At 41.8% G+C, this 15004-nt stretch overlaps 1 protein-coding gene across 1 annotated transcript in view; it reads left to right on the top strand.

The window, feature by feature from the left end:
* LOC135524626 (dipeptidyl peptidase 9-like) overlaps positions 1-4735 on the top strand; it is a 31253-nt gene extending 26518 nt beyond the window's left edge. Inside the window, 1 exon segment of the mRNA XM_064952335.1 lies at positions 125-4735. Coding sequence (XP_064808407.1) covers positions 125-217 — 93 coding nt within the window. The 3' untranslated portion in view covers positions 218-4735.
* The last annotated feature ends 10269 nt before the right edge of the window (positions 4736-15004 follow it).

Here is a 15004-nt window from a genome sequence, read left to right as displayed (position 1 = left end):
TATTTTTCAAGGCCTCTTTTCAGAGCACATTAAAATAAACATTTTATAAATGAGGAAGACAGGTGCTTCCTTTCTGGGGGGCTTTCTCTTTCCTCCATCTGTTCCTTTGTCTCCATCTCTTCAGATCTACCCCAATGAGAGACACAGCATCCGCTGCCCAGAGTCTGGAGAGCACTATGAGATTATGCTGCTGCACTTCCTCCAGCAGTACCTCTGAGGGCTGCAGTTGAATGAACAGAACCACTGCCCCCACCCCATTGCCCAATGTTACCATGCCCCTTCACATATACCACAGGAGGCTGGTGAGTGGAGGACTGGTCATAATAGCTGGAATGGAGTGAATGGAATGGTATCAAACATGTCTGATGTATTTTAAACCATTCCATTTATTCCGTTCCATCCATTACTATGAGCTGGTCCTCCCCAATTAAGGTGCCATCTGTGATAAACACACTGTGCCCCATCATCTGCGATTTGCGTCCGATCCCTCACACCACTCTTAAAAACCAAGATTTTTTATAACAGCCTGGAGAAGCCCTCCCATGCTACCAACCCCTTCCCACGCCTAGAGCAGAGGGTTGTCACCTGTCCGTTTTTAACTGGACAATGACTGCAAAGAAGGAGAGAAGTAGAAAATATAGAGCAAACATGAGCATTTGAGAAAAAGAGCTCATTAGCATCATGGAGTGATTTTCTGTTTTTATTTGGGATATTTGTGCCACACCCTGTTAGCAAGGGAGATCAGTATGAAAGTATATTTACTACTTTTGATCGCTCTGGATAAGAGCATCTGCAAATGACTAAAATGTAAATGATTTTTTTGTTCATACTTTGGACTGTGCTGTTGTAAGTCATGGTGGATTGCAGTGTTGTGTGGTGAGCCAAATGGTGTGGCCGCTGAGGACGGAAAACACACACTACCTGCAACTGGTATTTTAAGTGTGTATTAAAATAAAAAAAGTATTTTTAGGAATTCTTCTTTTATAACGAGTGTCTAAATTAAGACTACTATCTCCAATGCCATTTCACTCTAGTGATCAAGTCTTTGCTGAGCTTGTCGCCTCAGAAGACGCAAGCTTCTTTAGCTTTTGATAACTTTTACTGACTTTCATCTCAATCGCAATGTTAAATGTATCAATAGGGTCACATGTACAATGCACTCGGAAAGTATTCAGACCCCTTCACATTTTTAACATGACAGCCTTATTCTAAAATTGATGATTTTTTTTTCCCTCATCAGTCAACACACAATACCCCATAATGATAAAGGTAAAAAAAAAAATGTTTTATTTTTTTAACATTTTTGCTAATTTATTTAAAATAAACAGCAGTTACCTTATTTACATTACTATTCAGACCCTTTGCTATGAGACTCGAAATTGAGCTCAGGTGCATCATGTTTCCATTGATCATCCTTGAGATGGTTCTACAACTTGATTGGAGTCCACTTGTGGTAAATTCAATTGATTGGACATGATTTGGAAAGGCACACACCTGTCTATATAAGGTCCCACAGTTGACAGTGCATGTCAGAGCAAAAGCCAAGCCATGATGTCGAAGGAATTGTCCGTAGAGCTATAAGACAGGATTGTGTCAAGGCCAAGATCTGGGGAATGGTAGAAAAAACATTTCTGCAGCATTGAAAGTCCCCAAGAACACAGTGGCCTCCATCGTTTTTAAATGGAAGAAGTTTGGAACCACCAAGACTCTTCCTAGAGCTGGCCACCTGGCCAAACTGAGCAATCGGGGTCGAAGGGCCTTGGTCAGGTAGGTGACCAATAACCCAATGGTCACCGACAGAGCTCCAGAGTTCCTCTGTGGAGATGGTAGAACCTTCCAGAAGGACAACCATCACTGCAGCACTCCAACAATGAGGCCTTAATGGTAGTGGCCAGACAGAAGCCAGTCCTCAGTAATAGGCACATGACAGCCCGCTTGGAGTTTGCCAAAAGGCACCTAAAGGACTCTCAAACCATGAGAAACGGGATTCTCTGGTCTGATGAAACAAAGATTGAACTCTTTGGCCTGAATGCCAAGTGTTACATCTGGAGGAAACCTGGCACCATCCCTACGGTGCAGCATGGTGGTGGCAGCATCATGCTGTGGGGATGTTTTTCAGCAGCAGGGACTGGGAGACTAGTCGGGATCGAGGGAAACATGAATGGAGAAATCCTTTATGAAAACCTGCTCCAGAGCGCTCAGGAAATCAGACAAGTGTGAATGTTCACCTTCCAACAGGGGAATGACCCTAGCCACACAGTGCAGGAGTGGCTTTGGGACAAGTCTGAGTGGCCCGTACTTAACCCGCTCAAACATCTCTGGAGACCTGAAAATAGCTGTGAAGCGACGCTCCCCATTCAACCTGACGGAGCTTGAAAGGATCTGCAGAGAATGGGAGAAACTGCCCAAATACAGGTGTGCCAAGCTTGTAGCGCCATACCCAAGAAGACTTTATGCTGTAAGCGCTGCCAAAGTTGCTTCAACAGAGTACTGAATAAAGGGTCTGAATAGTGACAGTACCAGTCAATCATTCAAGGATTTTAAAATGTATTTTTTTTACTATAATCTGCATTGGAGAATATTAGTGAAGTCATCAAAACTATGAAATAACACATGGAATCATGTAGTAACCTAAAGTGTTAAAAACATCTACATATATTTGATATTCTTCAAAGGAGCCACCCTTTGCCTTGATGACAGCTTTGGACACACACTTGGTATTCACTCAACCAGCTTCATGAGGTGTCACCTGGAATGCTTTTACAACAGTCTTGAAGGGGTTCCCACATATGCTGAGCACTTGTTGGCTGCTTTTCCTTCACTCTGCAGTCCAACTCATCCCAAACAATCTCAATTGGATTGAGGTCGGGTGATTGTGGAGGCCAGGTCATCTGATGCAGCACTCCATCCCTCTCCTTCTTGGTCAAATAGCCCTTACACAGCCTGAAGGTGTATTAAGTCAGTGTCCTGTAGAAAAACAAATGATTGGCCCACTAAGAGCAAACCAGATAGCAGAGTTCTGTGGTAGCCGTGCTGGTTAAGTGTGCCTTGAATTCAAAATAAATCAGTGTCACCAGCAAAACACCATCACACCTCGTCCTCTATGCTTCACGGTGAGACACATGCAGAGATCATCCGTTCACCTATTCTTGTGTGTCTCAAAGACACGGCAGTTGGAATCAAAAATCTCACATTTGGACTCATCACATCAAAGGACAGATTTTCACCAGTCTAATGTCCATTGCTCGTGTTTCTTGGCCCTATCAAGTCACTTCTTATTGGTGTCCTTTTTAGTAGTTCAATTCAACCATGAAGCCCTGATTTCATGCAGTCTCCTCTGAACAGTTGATGTTAAGATGTGTCTGTCACTTGAAATCTGAAGCATTTATTTAGGCTGCAATATCTGAGGCTGGTAACTCCTAATGAACTTTTCCTCTGCAGCAGAGGTAGCTCTGGGTCTTCCTTTCCATCGGCGGTCCTCATGAGAGCCAGTTTCATCATAGCGCTTGATGGTTTTTGCAAATGCACTTGAAGACACTTTCAAGCTGTTCTTGCCATAATATGAATTTGGTCTTTTACTAAATAGCCCTATCTTCTGTATACCACCCCTACCTTGTCACAAAACAAATTGTCTCAAATGCATTAAGGAAATAAGTCCCACAAATGAACTTTTTACAAGGCCCACCTGTTACAGGATCGGTGCCCCCCCAACGCAGGATGGTTGAGCTTACATAGGCTTATGCGATTAGCAGTTATGAACTTGAAAATGTATCAATAAACCAGTTAGGCACATTTGGGCAGTCTTGATACATCAATTTGAACAGAAATACAATGGTTCATTGGATCACACTAAAATGTTGCACATACACTGCTGCCATCTAGTGGCCAAAATTGTGCCTAAACTGGACTAATGCATAGCGACCTTTTCTCTTGCATTTTCAAAGATGACGCAAGCATGTTCTTTTCTTTTGTGTTATCTTTTACCAGATCTAATGTTATATTCTCGTACATTAATTTCACATTTCCAAAAACTTTAGTGTTTCCTTTCAAATGGTATCAAGAATATGCATATATTTGCTTCAGGTCCTGAGCTACAAGCAGTTAGATTTGGTTGTTATTTTAGGCGAAAATTGAAAAAAAGCGGGTGTTAAGAAGCGCGGCTTGGCAGTTCATGTTTTGGGGGACGCGTGACTTGACCTTCGCCTCTCCTGAGCCTGTTGAGGAGTTGCAGAGATGAAACAAGATGGCAATTGGATATTATGAAAAAAGGGGTAAGAGTAAGGCTGTATCGTAAAACAAAATGTGGAAAAAGTCAAGGGGTCTGAATACTTTCCGAATGCACTGTAACTCCGTTATCAGTCATATGGTACAAAAACAACCCCTGGAATTCTTATGCCTTTATTGTAAGGATGTCTGTCATTTATGTTCTATGCACTGTGTTCTGTTTCTATGGGGCGTTGGCCATTTATGCAAATTAGACATGATAACCCTTAATTTATAACTTGGGGAATACTAAGCTTGGTTGTGCTTGTATCTGTCTGTAATTTGAAGTGAAGCGGTTGTATCGTTTTTTATTTCACTAGGGGAGCGGTATGTTTTATGATTCTTTGTGCCATCTTGAGTACAACTATAAACCTTAAGGATCCAGACAAAATAAGTCATAGATTTAAGGACTCATTTCACCCAAGCAATCAACCATTGCAAATATAACTCACTTTTACATTTCTTTAAGATATTTTGTTTGAAGTAGTTTCATTCAAAGAATTTTGAAAATGGATATTAATGTACAATATATTACTATTGGAAGTATAGAAGTGACAATATGACGTTGAGTTTCTCACATTCGACTGACAAAGTATAACAATTAAAATAAACAGTAGGACCCTTCCAAAGGGTGTAAGGTGCTACAATGTATCAGGTGATGTGACTGAAATAGTGTCCACTGAGACATTGATCCAAAGTGAATGAGATGTTCTTGCAAGTTTGCTACACAAAAGCAGATGTTATGAACAACAAAATTCATGGTAATTCTGCTAACATCTTGTTGACGGTGGGAAATTAAGTTCTTAAACTCAAAGGCTCAATATTGTACACTTTTTGTATACCATTTTTATACTGAAGGTCTAATAATAACCGTGATCCACTGTAGCTGGGGCAATCTTCAATACAGTGGTCCTCAGGGCATGGTTGGTCTTCCAAAATATCAGTTCCTTCCTTTGCTGTCGTCTTTGAAGTATGTTGGGTTTTCTACAGTACTTGCCATTCAGGTTGGATTGGCCGCAGTTGTTGAACCACCAGCCACATATGAGGAAACAAAACACTTGTTAGAAAACATACTTTTAGATAAGTTCAGTGAGGTAAAAAAAAAATAGGACATTGTTAGAGTAAAATGTTCAAGAAACACTAAAATACCTGAGAGTTGCTTGGCACAGTTGACGTCTGTGTTCAGATCGTTGTCTCTGTCAATAGTGGAAAAGGACAGACCTGAGGGTTCGGTGGTTAATCCACTTTCCAGTCTATCACATGAACTCTCGGGGAGGTAGAGGGTGTTGTTACTCTCTTCTCCATCCAATTGGAATGTATACCGCACAGACTGAGCCTCTCCCATCCAATCAGACAGCTCCACCAGCAATGTGAGCTCTTCCTGTTTGGTCAGAGTGTGGATGTTGTCCAGTCCCAGCCAAAACTCGCCTAAAAGAGAATTAGAATCCAGATTATTCACATGAACGTGTGCATTATTTAAACATGAATATTGGGTGTATTGAAAGGGTTTCCATATACATTTGCTCTAATGAAATAACACCTTTCAGGCTGCCAAAGCCTTTTTGATAGGCCTCCCATAATTGATTGAAATTTTGGGATCCATCTTGCCGTCTTTGGATGACTGTCCATCCACCTTGTGTAAAAGAAAAGACAGGAAGCGAAGGAATTAGCCAAGTAATGTTCCAATTGTTCCACAGCCGATGGGGTTTTCTCTGTGCAAAGCAACTTTTCCTGGAGAAGCCTGTATCCGCCAGGACAAATTCCAGCTATTGGCGATATTGAAGTTTAGAGCAACCAAGTTAGTTTTCCTTTCACTCAGCAGTAATTTCACAGAAGACGTCAAAGGGCTGAGAGTTGCGAGGCTGGATGGTGGTGCACACTCCATTCTTTCTCTCCCCCTTTCAGGAACAACTCATGGCAGTCTGTGGCCAACTCTGAAACAGCAAAAACGAAACATGTTGATCAGTAACCATTCATTAAACTTATTTGGTGGCTATTCGTCGTGAAGCAGTGTTGTTTGATGAAGTCATTGTATAGTTTTTTTGGCCTTTTCCTCCAGCATTGGCCCAGCCATATCTGCGGCTGCAGGAAGAATTTAGTCCTCCACAATAGCATGGGGGTTGCCTGTCCTAGACACTCGGTAGCTCACCATATAAGACGCTTCTAGCCCCTTCTTATTAATGGTATCTGTTGCTTTTATACATGTCTTACTACACAAATGTAGTCTTAATTCTCGCTCAAACTCCTCCTGTGGCTTATTTTTCAAATAGCACAAAAGTGAAGGTTTCATCGAGTTGTGCGAGAGTACTTTTGCACATATAACACACTGGGGCTGAGGAAAGACACTACTCCCAATATAAGTGAACCCCGAATCAATGTAATTCTCATATTTGAGCTTATTTGATGGTCCAACATCTCTATCTGTTGCTCGGTGCTCTCCCAGGTAAAGGGGCAGTTGGCTGCTGCCAGTGTCCATGCTAGCTGGGCAAACAACAAATGTAGAATTACTGATGCTAGCATTTGGATGTGCTCGTGGAAGCAGAATAACTTGATGTCGGCAGGTGCGGGTGTAGTACTGCTGGTAATAGCAGTACTACCAGTATTCTGGTATTTGTCTCTTATGAACGCAGACCCCACTTAATTATTATATATATTTTTTTTACCGTTTATCCATTTTCGAGCAAACGGAATGAGCAGCAGCGACCTTTGGCTACTTACGGACCGTTAGTGGAATTCCCGCGAGAGAGTAACGGTTAATGTGATTGGATGTTAGTTATTTGACTAGGCTACCTTTTTTATTGTTGTTATTTCGTTGAATACTAGATGTTTCACTTCCACTACTCTGCGAGAGGGGGGCTGCTGTTTTTAAAAATGTGAAGAAATGAAAAAAATATACACTGCCTAAAAATTAAAGGGAACACTAAAATAACACATCCTAGATCTGAATGAATTAAATATTCTTATGAAATACTTTTTTCTTTACATAGTTGAATGTGCTGACAACAAAATGACACAAATTATCAATGGAAATCAAATTGATCAACCACACTACAGGCGGATCCAACTTTTATGTAATGTCCTTAAAGCAAGTCAAAATGAGGCTCAGTAGTGTGTGTGCCCTCCACGTGCCTGTATGGCCTCCCTACAACGCCTGGGCATGCTTCTGATGAGGTGGCGGATGGTCTCCGAGGGATCACCTCCCAGACCTGGACTAAAGCATCCGCCACAGTCTGTGGTGCAACGTGGCGTTGGGACATCATGTCTCGCTCCACCACAGACTGTCCAGGAGTTGGCGGATGCTTTAGTCCAGGTCTGGGAGGAGATCCTCAGACCCCTTGTGAGACCATATGCTGGTGCGGTTGGCCCTGGGTTTGAAGGCATTGATGCTATGGACTGGCCCGCCCGTTCCCCAGAACTGAATCCAATTGAGCACATCTGGGACATCATGTCTCGCTCCATCCACCAGATGTGCTCAATTGGATTCAGGTCTGGGGAACGGACGGGCCAGTCCATAGCATCAATGCCTTCCTCTTGCAGGAACTGCTGACACACTCCAGCCACATGAGGTCAAGCATTGTCTTGCATTAGGAGGAACCCAGGACCAACCGCACCAGCATATGGTTTCACAAGGGGTCTGAGGATCTCATCTCGGGACCTAATGGCAGTCAGGCTACCTCTGGCGAGCACATGGAGGGCTGTGCGGCCCTCCAAAGAAATGCCACCCCACACCATGACTGACCCACCGCCAAACCGGTCATGCTGGAGGATGTTGCAGGCAGCAGAACGTTCTCCACGGCGTCTCCAGACTCTGTCACGTCTGTCACATGTGCTCAGTGTGAACCTGCTTTCATCTGTGAAGAGCACAGGGCGCCAGTGGCGAATTTGCCAATCACCTGCACGGTGTTGGACTGTAAGCACAACCCCCACCTGTGGACGTCGGGCCCTCATGGAGTCTGTTCCTGACCATTTGAGCAGACACATGCACATTTGTGGCCTGCTGGAGGTAATTTTGCAGGGCTCTGGCAGTGCTCCTCCTGTCCCCACCTGCAGAACCACTCCTTTATTGGGGGTGTCTTGCTAAATGCCTATAATTTCCACCTGTTGTCTAATCCATTTGCACAACAGCATGTGAAATTTATTGTCAATCAGTGTTGCTTCCTAAGTGGACAGTTTGATTTCACAGAAGTGTGATTGACTTGGAGTTACATTGTGTTGTTTAAGTGTTCCCTTTATTTTTTTGAGCAGTGTATATTTTGCTTAGCCCAAATGGCATTGCACGTACCCCACTTTGGGTATACCTGGTCTAGGGCAATGCACATATTTATCAATGCCTATATACAAAGGACTGAAAGATAAATGTCTGCTGCCGTGGCCAAAAGTTTTGAGAATGACACAAATATTAATTTTCACAAAGTCTGCCTCCGTTTGTATGATGGCAATTTGCATATACTCCAGAATGTTATGAATAGTGATCAGATGAATTGCAAATCATTGCAAAATCCCTCTCTGCCATGCAAATGAACTGAATCCCCCCCAAAAAACATTTCCACTACATTTCAGCCCTGCTACAAAAGGACCAGCGGACATCATGTCAGTGATTCTCTCGTTAACACAGGTGTGAGTGTTGACAAGGCTGGAGATCACTCGGTCATGCTGATTGAATTCGAATAACAGACTGGAAGCTTCAAAAGGAAGGTGGTGCTTGGAATCGTTGTTCTTCCTCTGTCAACCATGGTTACCTGCAAGGAAATATGTGCTGTCATCATTGCTTTGCACTAAAAGGGCTTCACAGGCAAGGATATTGCTGCCAGTAAGATTGCACCTAAATCAACCATTTATTGGATTATCAAGAACTTCAAGGAGAGTGGTTCAATTGTTGTGAAGAAGGCTTCAGGGCACCCGAGGAAGTCCAGCAAGCGCCAGGACCGTCTGCTGAAGTTGATTCAGCTGTGGGATTGGGGCACCACCAGTACAGAGTTTGCTCAGGAATGGCAGCAGGCAGGTGTGACTGCATCTGCACGCACTGTGATGCAAAGACTTTTGGAGGATGGCCTGGTGTCAAGAAGGGCAGCAAAGAAGCCACTTCTCTCCATGAAAAACATCAGGGACAGACTGATATTCTGCAAACGGTACAGGGATTGGACTGCTGAGGACTGGGGAAAAGTCATTTTCTCTGAATCCCCATTCCGATTGTTTGGGGCATCTGGAAAATAGCTTGTCCGGAGAAGACAAGGTGAGCGCTACCATCAGTCCTGTGTCATGCCAACAGTAAAGCATCCTGAGACCATTCATGTGCGGGGTTGCCTCTAAGCCAAGGGAGTGGGCTCACTCACAATTTTGCCTAAGAACACAGCCATGAATAAAGAATGGTACCAACACATCCTCCAAGAGCAACCTCTCCCAACCACCCAGGAACAGTTTGGTGATGAACAATGCCTTTTCCACCTTGCCATAAGGCAAAAGTGATAACTACGTGGCTCGGATCAAAACATCAACATTTTGTGTCCATGGCCAGGAAACTCCCCAGACCTTAATCCCATTGAGAACTTGTGGTCAATCCTCAAGAGACGGGTGGACAAACAAAAACCCAGAAATTCTGACAAACTCCAAGCATTGATTATGCAAGTATGGGCTGCCATCAGTCAGGATGTGACCCAGAAGTGAATTGACAGCATGCCAGAGCAGATCGCAAAGGTCTTGAAAAGGGTCAACACTGACTCTTTGCACCAACTTCATGTAATTGTCAATAAAAGCCTGCAGAGGTCTTGATGTCCATATTCTATTATGATGTATTAGGCTCACCAGTTAGAAGTGACTCCTTTAGTGTAATCCTTCTTTTGCTATTTCCTGATGTTTCCGCCTGACAACGGACTTCACTCTCCTCTGTTTAACCTGAGGGAAAAGACAAACATGTTCCATCAGATATTGTACACACACCTACACGCAATAGGGGTTATTGTACACTACATACCTCGCCCTGGAGTGCCTGTAGGTGCATGTTCTGTTTGTCCTGCTGTTGCCTTATTCTGTCCACCAGGTAATCTATCCGTTTATTCTGTGCTTCCAGTAACCTCTGAGGAAAGAAGTGACACAAATGAGATCTGTTTTTCGTTATTCCCAATCTCTTCTTCCGACTATATTGATAATGTGATTTTTTTTTTAAACAACTAGATAATGTACTTTTTTTTTAAACAACTAGAAATTAGAATGTAGTTGGAAATACACTTTGAAATTACTCAAATACACAGTATTTATAGAAATATAAAAATACTCATGCATGTGAACCAGGTCTGTTTGGTACTGAAATTTGAATTACGTTTTTTGAAAATACTTTCAAATAGTAGGCTATTTATAGGAAAGTATTTGAAATTACTTTAAAATTCTTCCATAGTAGTAGTTGATTCGGGCCACATTTATTTGAAAATATTTAAATACACAAAAGTATCGGAACCCTATGATGTGAGTCAGCAGCTAACTTTATATTTTGGATCTCTAACGTTTTTGTTTTATTCCGTTTAGCATGTTATTAATCATATTTAATTAAGTAATGGAAGATTTACTCCCCGATAATATTTTAGATATCACCCACAGTGTATTGTGAAAAAGTGGCAGATTGTTATCTTACCTGGATGAAGTTGGCATCATCACTGTGGTTGTTACTGCTGTTGTTCAGCTTCAGCCCCCGTCCTTGCTGCATTCCATCCACCCGCTCTTCTGGCCTGTCCATCCTGGTGTGGATTCTCTGGCGCTCTGCCCTCAGCTCCTCAGCACTCGCATGCACCTCAGCAGACATGTTCACCACCATCTCCTGGGCTCTGGTCTTCAGTGCCTCTCCACCCTCCTGCAGGCTCTTGGTCTCCTTGCCCAAGTTGGCCACTGTGCCATTGAAGGCTTTCAGCTTGATGGAGATGTCACTCATCTGGCTCTTGGTTTTCTCAATGTGTTCTTTGAGGCCCTGGCCCAGCTGGAGAAGCCAGTGGGCCACCATGTTCACGTCATCCCAGGAGGCGTACTGAGCCCTGTCTCTCCCAAATGAGAAACTGGTCCCCATATGGACCAAGACGGCCACTAACAGCAGTAGGAATGCCAGTGTTGGCTTCATCTCTGTTTTCACTAGTGTCTTTGGTCGAAGCAACAATGCTGATCTTGGTTCAGCTCAGCTGGAAAAGTCTTTCTTCTGTTACATAGCCTCAGAGGTTTATATATCCTGTTGGTCACATGCTGCTGATTACTAGGCAGTTCTGATTGAATGCTCCTCGGGTAGTAGGGGTGTAGCAAGCAAAGTCTAACTCTCCATTGTCCCTCTAGTCACATTCTTTTAGGGAACATGGACCTTGATGAGCAGTAAGCTGTCTAATACATCCTCATAATGCATAATGGTCCTGTCAATAATGTACTATGTGACGTTATAAAAAATAAAGTGAGTAGCTTTGGCTTGTGTGATCCAGAATGGCTCAAATGAGTTTCAGTAGCCTGAGGCAGCTTGATGTACAAGTACACCCCCTGGATAGGATGCTGTTCTATCTCAATGCTGAGTGCCAAGCAGAGACTCCGCAGGTCCCATTTTCCCAACCTCCCAATCTCTGGGCCATATTCAACAAAAATGTTGTATATGCTGAAAGTATTTTGGGAAAGAAGATATGAGATGTGTTTATCTATCTTGATTTTTCATTTTAAGGAAGTTAGTTTTCACCTCATCTCTCATCTCTAAAGGAAGTTGCTGTTAAACTAAATTATGTTTCACATTCATTATTGTTTGTTTAGCAGTGTTGCACAACAGATATAGCCTATCCTATTAGATCATGTTATTCTGGTGCACTCAAGCTAGCAGGACAGTCATGATCATCATTATGTGATTTGGAAAGCTGATTCAAACAGAGGCCGTGTGTGAAGTAGGGGAAAGTTCAAGCTCAGAGAATAGTGGTATTTTGGGGAATATCAATTTGACGAAGCAAGTGGTGACAGCCTTTGATTTGCATTGTTTTGATAGATCCATTATGCCAAACATTTGAGGATATTTATTTAATTAATACTATTGTTTTTCTGTTCCATCAATGGTACTTTTGACTAATAATTTTACTTGAAGTACTTTTATGAAATGGTTTTATACATATTACTGTGTATTTGTGCAGTTGGCTAATTAAAATTAATATGATGCTTAAGTTACTTATGTCAGTGAATGGTAGCATTTTGACAGCGTCTTCAGTTGTAGACAAGTTGCATAACCTTTTTCTCAAGAGGTTATATTGACTAGAAACCTTTGTGTGGAACAAGAGACTGAAGAGAACATAGTGCTGTATTGAAACCTGTGGGGAATAAAAAAACACTTATGTTTATGCAACGTGATAAGCATCCTAAGAGTGTTTCCAAAACTGAGGGAAACTTTAAAGCAGGGGTCCACTATTCCATTCAGCCATTTTTCCCCCCCTTGAATGGGTGGTCGGGGCCAGAACATAGTTATAAATCATTTGTGCGCTGAAAATTCACGGAAAGGATTCTAAACAGATAAACGTATTTGAGAAAAACAGAGTAATTTAAAACCTTGATTACATTGTGATATGATCACATGCCTCTATGTGGGGGAATATTTGGGAACAAATATTCTTAATTAAAATCACTGAGCTCGTTTCCTGGTGATTTTACAGTCATTTATGTCCAAGAACAAAATATATATATATAAAATTACCTTTAGGCTGAAATTGGGGAATCGTGCTTTTAAAGACACATATTCTGGACTGCCATCCTGCATGTCACCTTGTACTGTTAGGATACTGTAGGTCAGGATACTGTGGTTGTTGACCTCTAATCCACTAGTGTCCAGGAAGTGTTTTTTTTAAATGCACACCAGAACACAATGGTCAACTTTGTGATGCAACTTAATTGTAATTAGATGAACTTACGCTTTTCCTGACCCAGTAAAAACAATTGCTTCCTGCAAGTTTGAGTAATTTATCATAGTTAAAAATAAAAAAAGAACATCACACAAACTTATGTAAATCTGAACATGTTTGCAAATTGTATGTTTTGCACACTAGTTTGCAAAATGTTTTTTTAAGTCAAGTCATCCAAACTATACTGGACAAAAATATAAACGCACATGTAAAGTGTTGGTCTTTATGTTTCATGAGCTGAAATAAAAGATCTCAGAATTTTTCTGTACACACAAAGCAGATTTCTCTCAAATGTTGTTCACAAATGTGTTTTTTAATCCCTGTTAGTGAGCATTTCTTCTTTGCCAAGATAATCCATCCACCTGACAGGTGTGGCATATCAAGAAGCTGATTAAACAGCATGATCATTACACAGGTGCACCTTGTGCTGGGGACAATAAAAGGCAACTCTAAAATTCCACAGATGTCTCAAGTTTTGAGGGAGTGTGCAATTGGCATGCTGACTGCAGGAATGTCCACCAGAGCTGTTGCCAGAGAACGTAATGTTAATTTTTCTAGAGATTTTTTTTTAGAGAATTCAGCAGTACGGCCAACCGGCCTCACAACCGCAGACTGTGTAACCATATCAGCTCAGGAACTCCACATCCAGGTTCTTTACCTGTGGGATCGTATGAGCCAGCCACCCTGACAGCTGATGAAACTGAGGAGTATTTCTGTCTGTAATAAAGCCCTTTTGTGGGGGCAAACTATTTCTGTTTGGGTGGGCCTGGCTCTCCAGTAGGTGGGTCTATGCCCACCCATGGCTGTGCTGTGCCCACCCATGGCTGTGCTGTGCCCCTGACCTGTCATGTGAAATCCATAGATAAGGGTCTGAGTTTATTTCAACTGACTGATTTCCTAAATATGTATGAACTGTAACTCATTGAAATTGTTGTATGTTAAGCAGTGCGGCTTGGTGGGGTAGTGTTTCAGAGGGCACATGGCTCTCGACCTTCGCGTATTCCGAGTCCATACGGGAGTTGCAACGATGGGACAAGACTGTAACTACCAATTTGGATATCACAAAAATTGGGGGAGGAAAAAGGGGTAATTTGCATTTTATATTTTTGTTCAGTATAGATAAAGGTACTTAAAATGTACAGTGCAACATTGTTTCAAGGTCATTGCATTGGTTATTCAAATCAAATGTTATTTGTCACAAGCTCTGACTACAAGTGTAGACCTTACTGTGAAATGCTTACTTAAAAGCCCTTAACCAACAATGCAGTTCAAAAAATGGAGTTAAGAAAATATTTACTAAATAAACTAAAGTAAAAGATACTTAAAAAAAAAAAATGTAACGCAATAAAATATGCTATATACAGGGGGTACCGGTACTGAGCCACTGTCGTTACTCTGGTATAAGGCCTATGTAGCTAATAATGATCAAATTAATTTCATAAGCAGTGTAGGAAACCTTCACAAGATGCAAACGCTTCCAACCATAGGTTTAAATGTCACAGCATTCTAAAGAATAAGTGGGTCATTCTACGAAATGAGTTCCTTCTAGATATTTTAAGTAGAAATTGTGCACCAATGTTCTTATATGAAGTGCCCTTTAATAAACCAATAGAGAATTCCCCAAAAAACATTTGCTGTTTCACTTCTAGGAATATTTTTAACACACGTCTCCAAGTTTCACTATCATTGTAGGGCCCTATTTAGTTGCTTTGACAAAGTTATTTCATGTGATTAGTGATTCATTTATGTCTGTCCCTCATTTTAAGGATAACACAAGTGAACTGAAGTCTCGTTTTAATATGGTGAAACTATTCCTTTTAAAAAAACAAATTCAATATGAGCTGGTTTTA

Source organism: Oncorhynchus masou, chromosome 31 (genome assembly GCF_036934945.1).
Source record: "Oncorhynchus masou masou isolate Uvic2021 chromosome 31, UVic_Omas_1.1, whole genome shotgun sequence".
Taxonomy (NCBI): Eukaryota; Metazoa; Chordata; class Actinopteri; order Salmoniformes; family Salmonidae; genus Oncorhynchus; species Oncorhynchus masou.
Note: the sequence above shows the minus strand (reverse complement) of the source record. Positions and strands in the feature narration are given on the sequence as shown.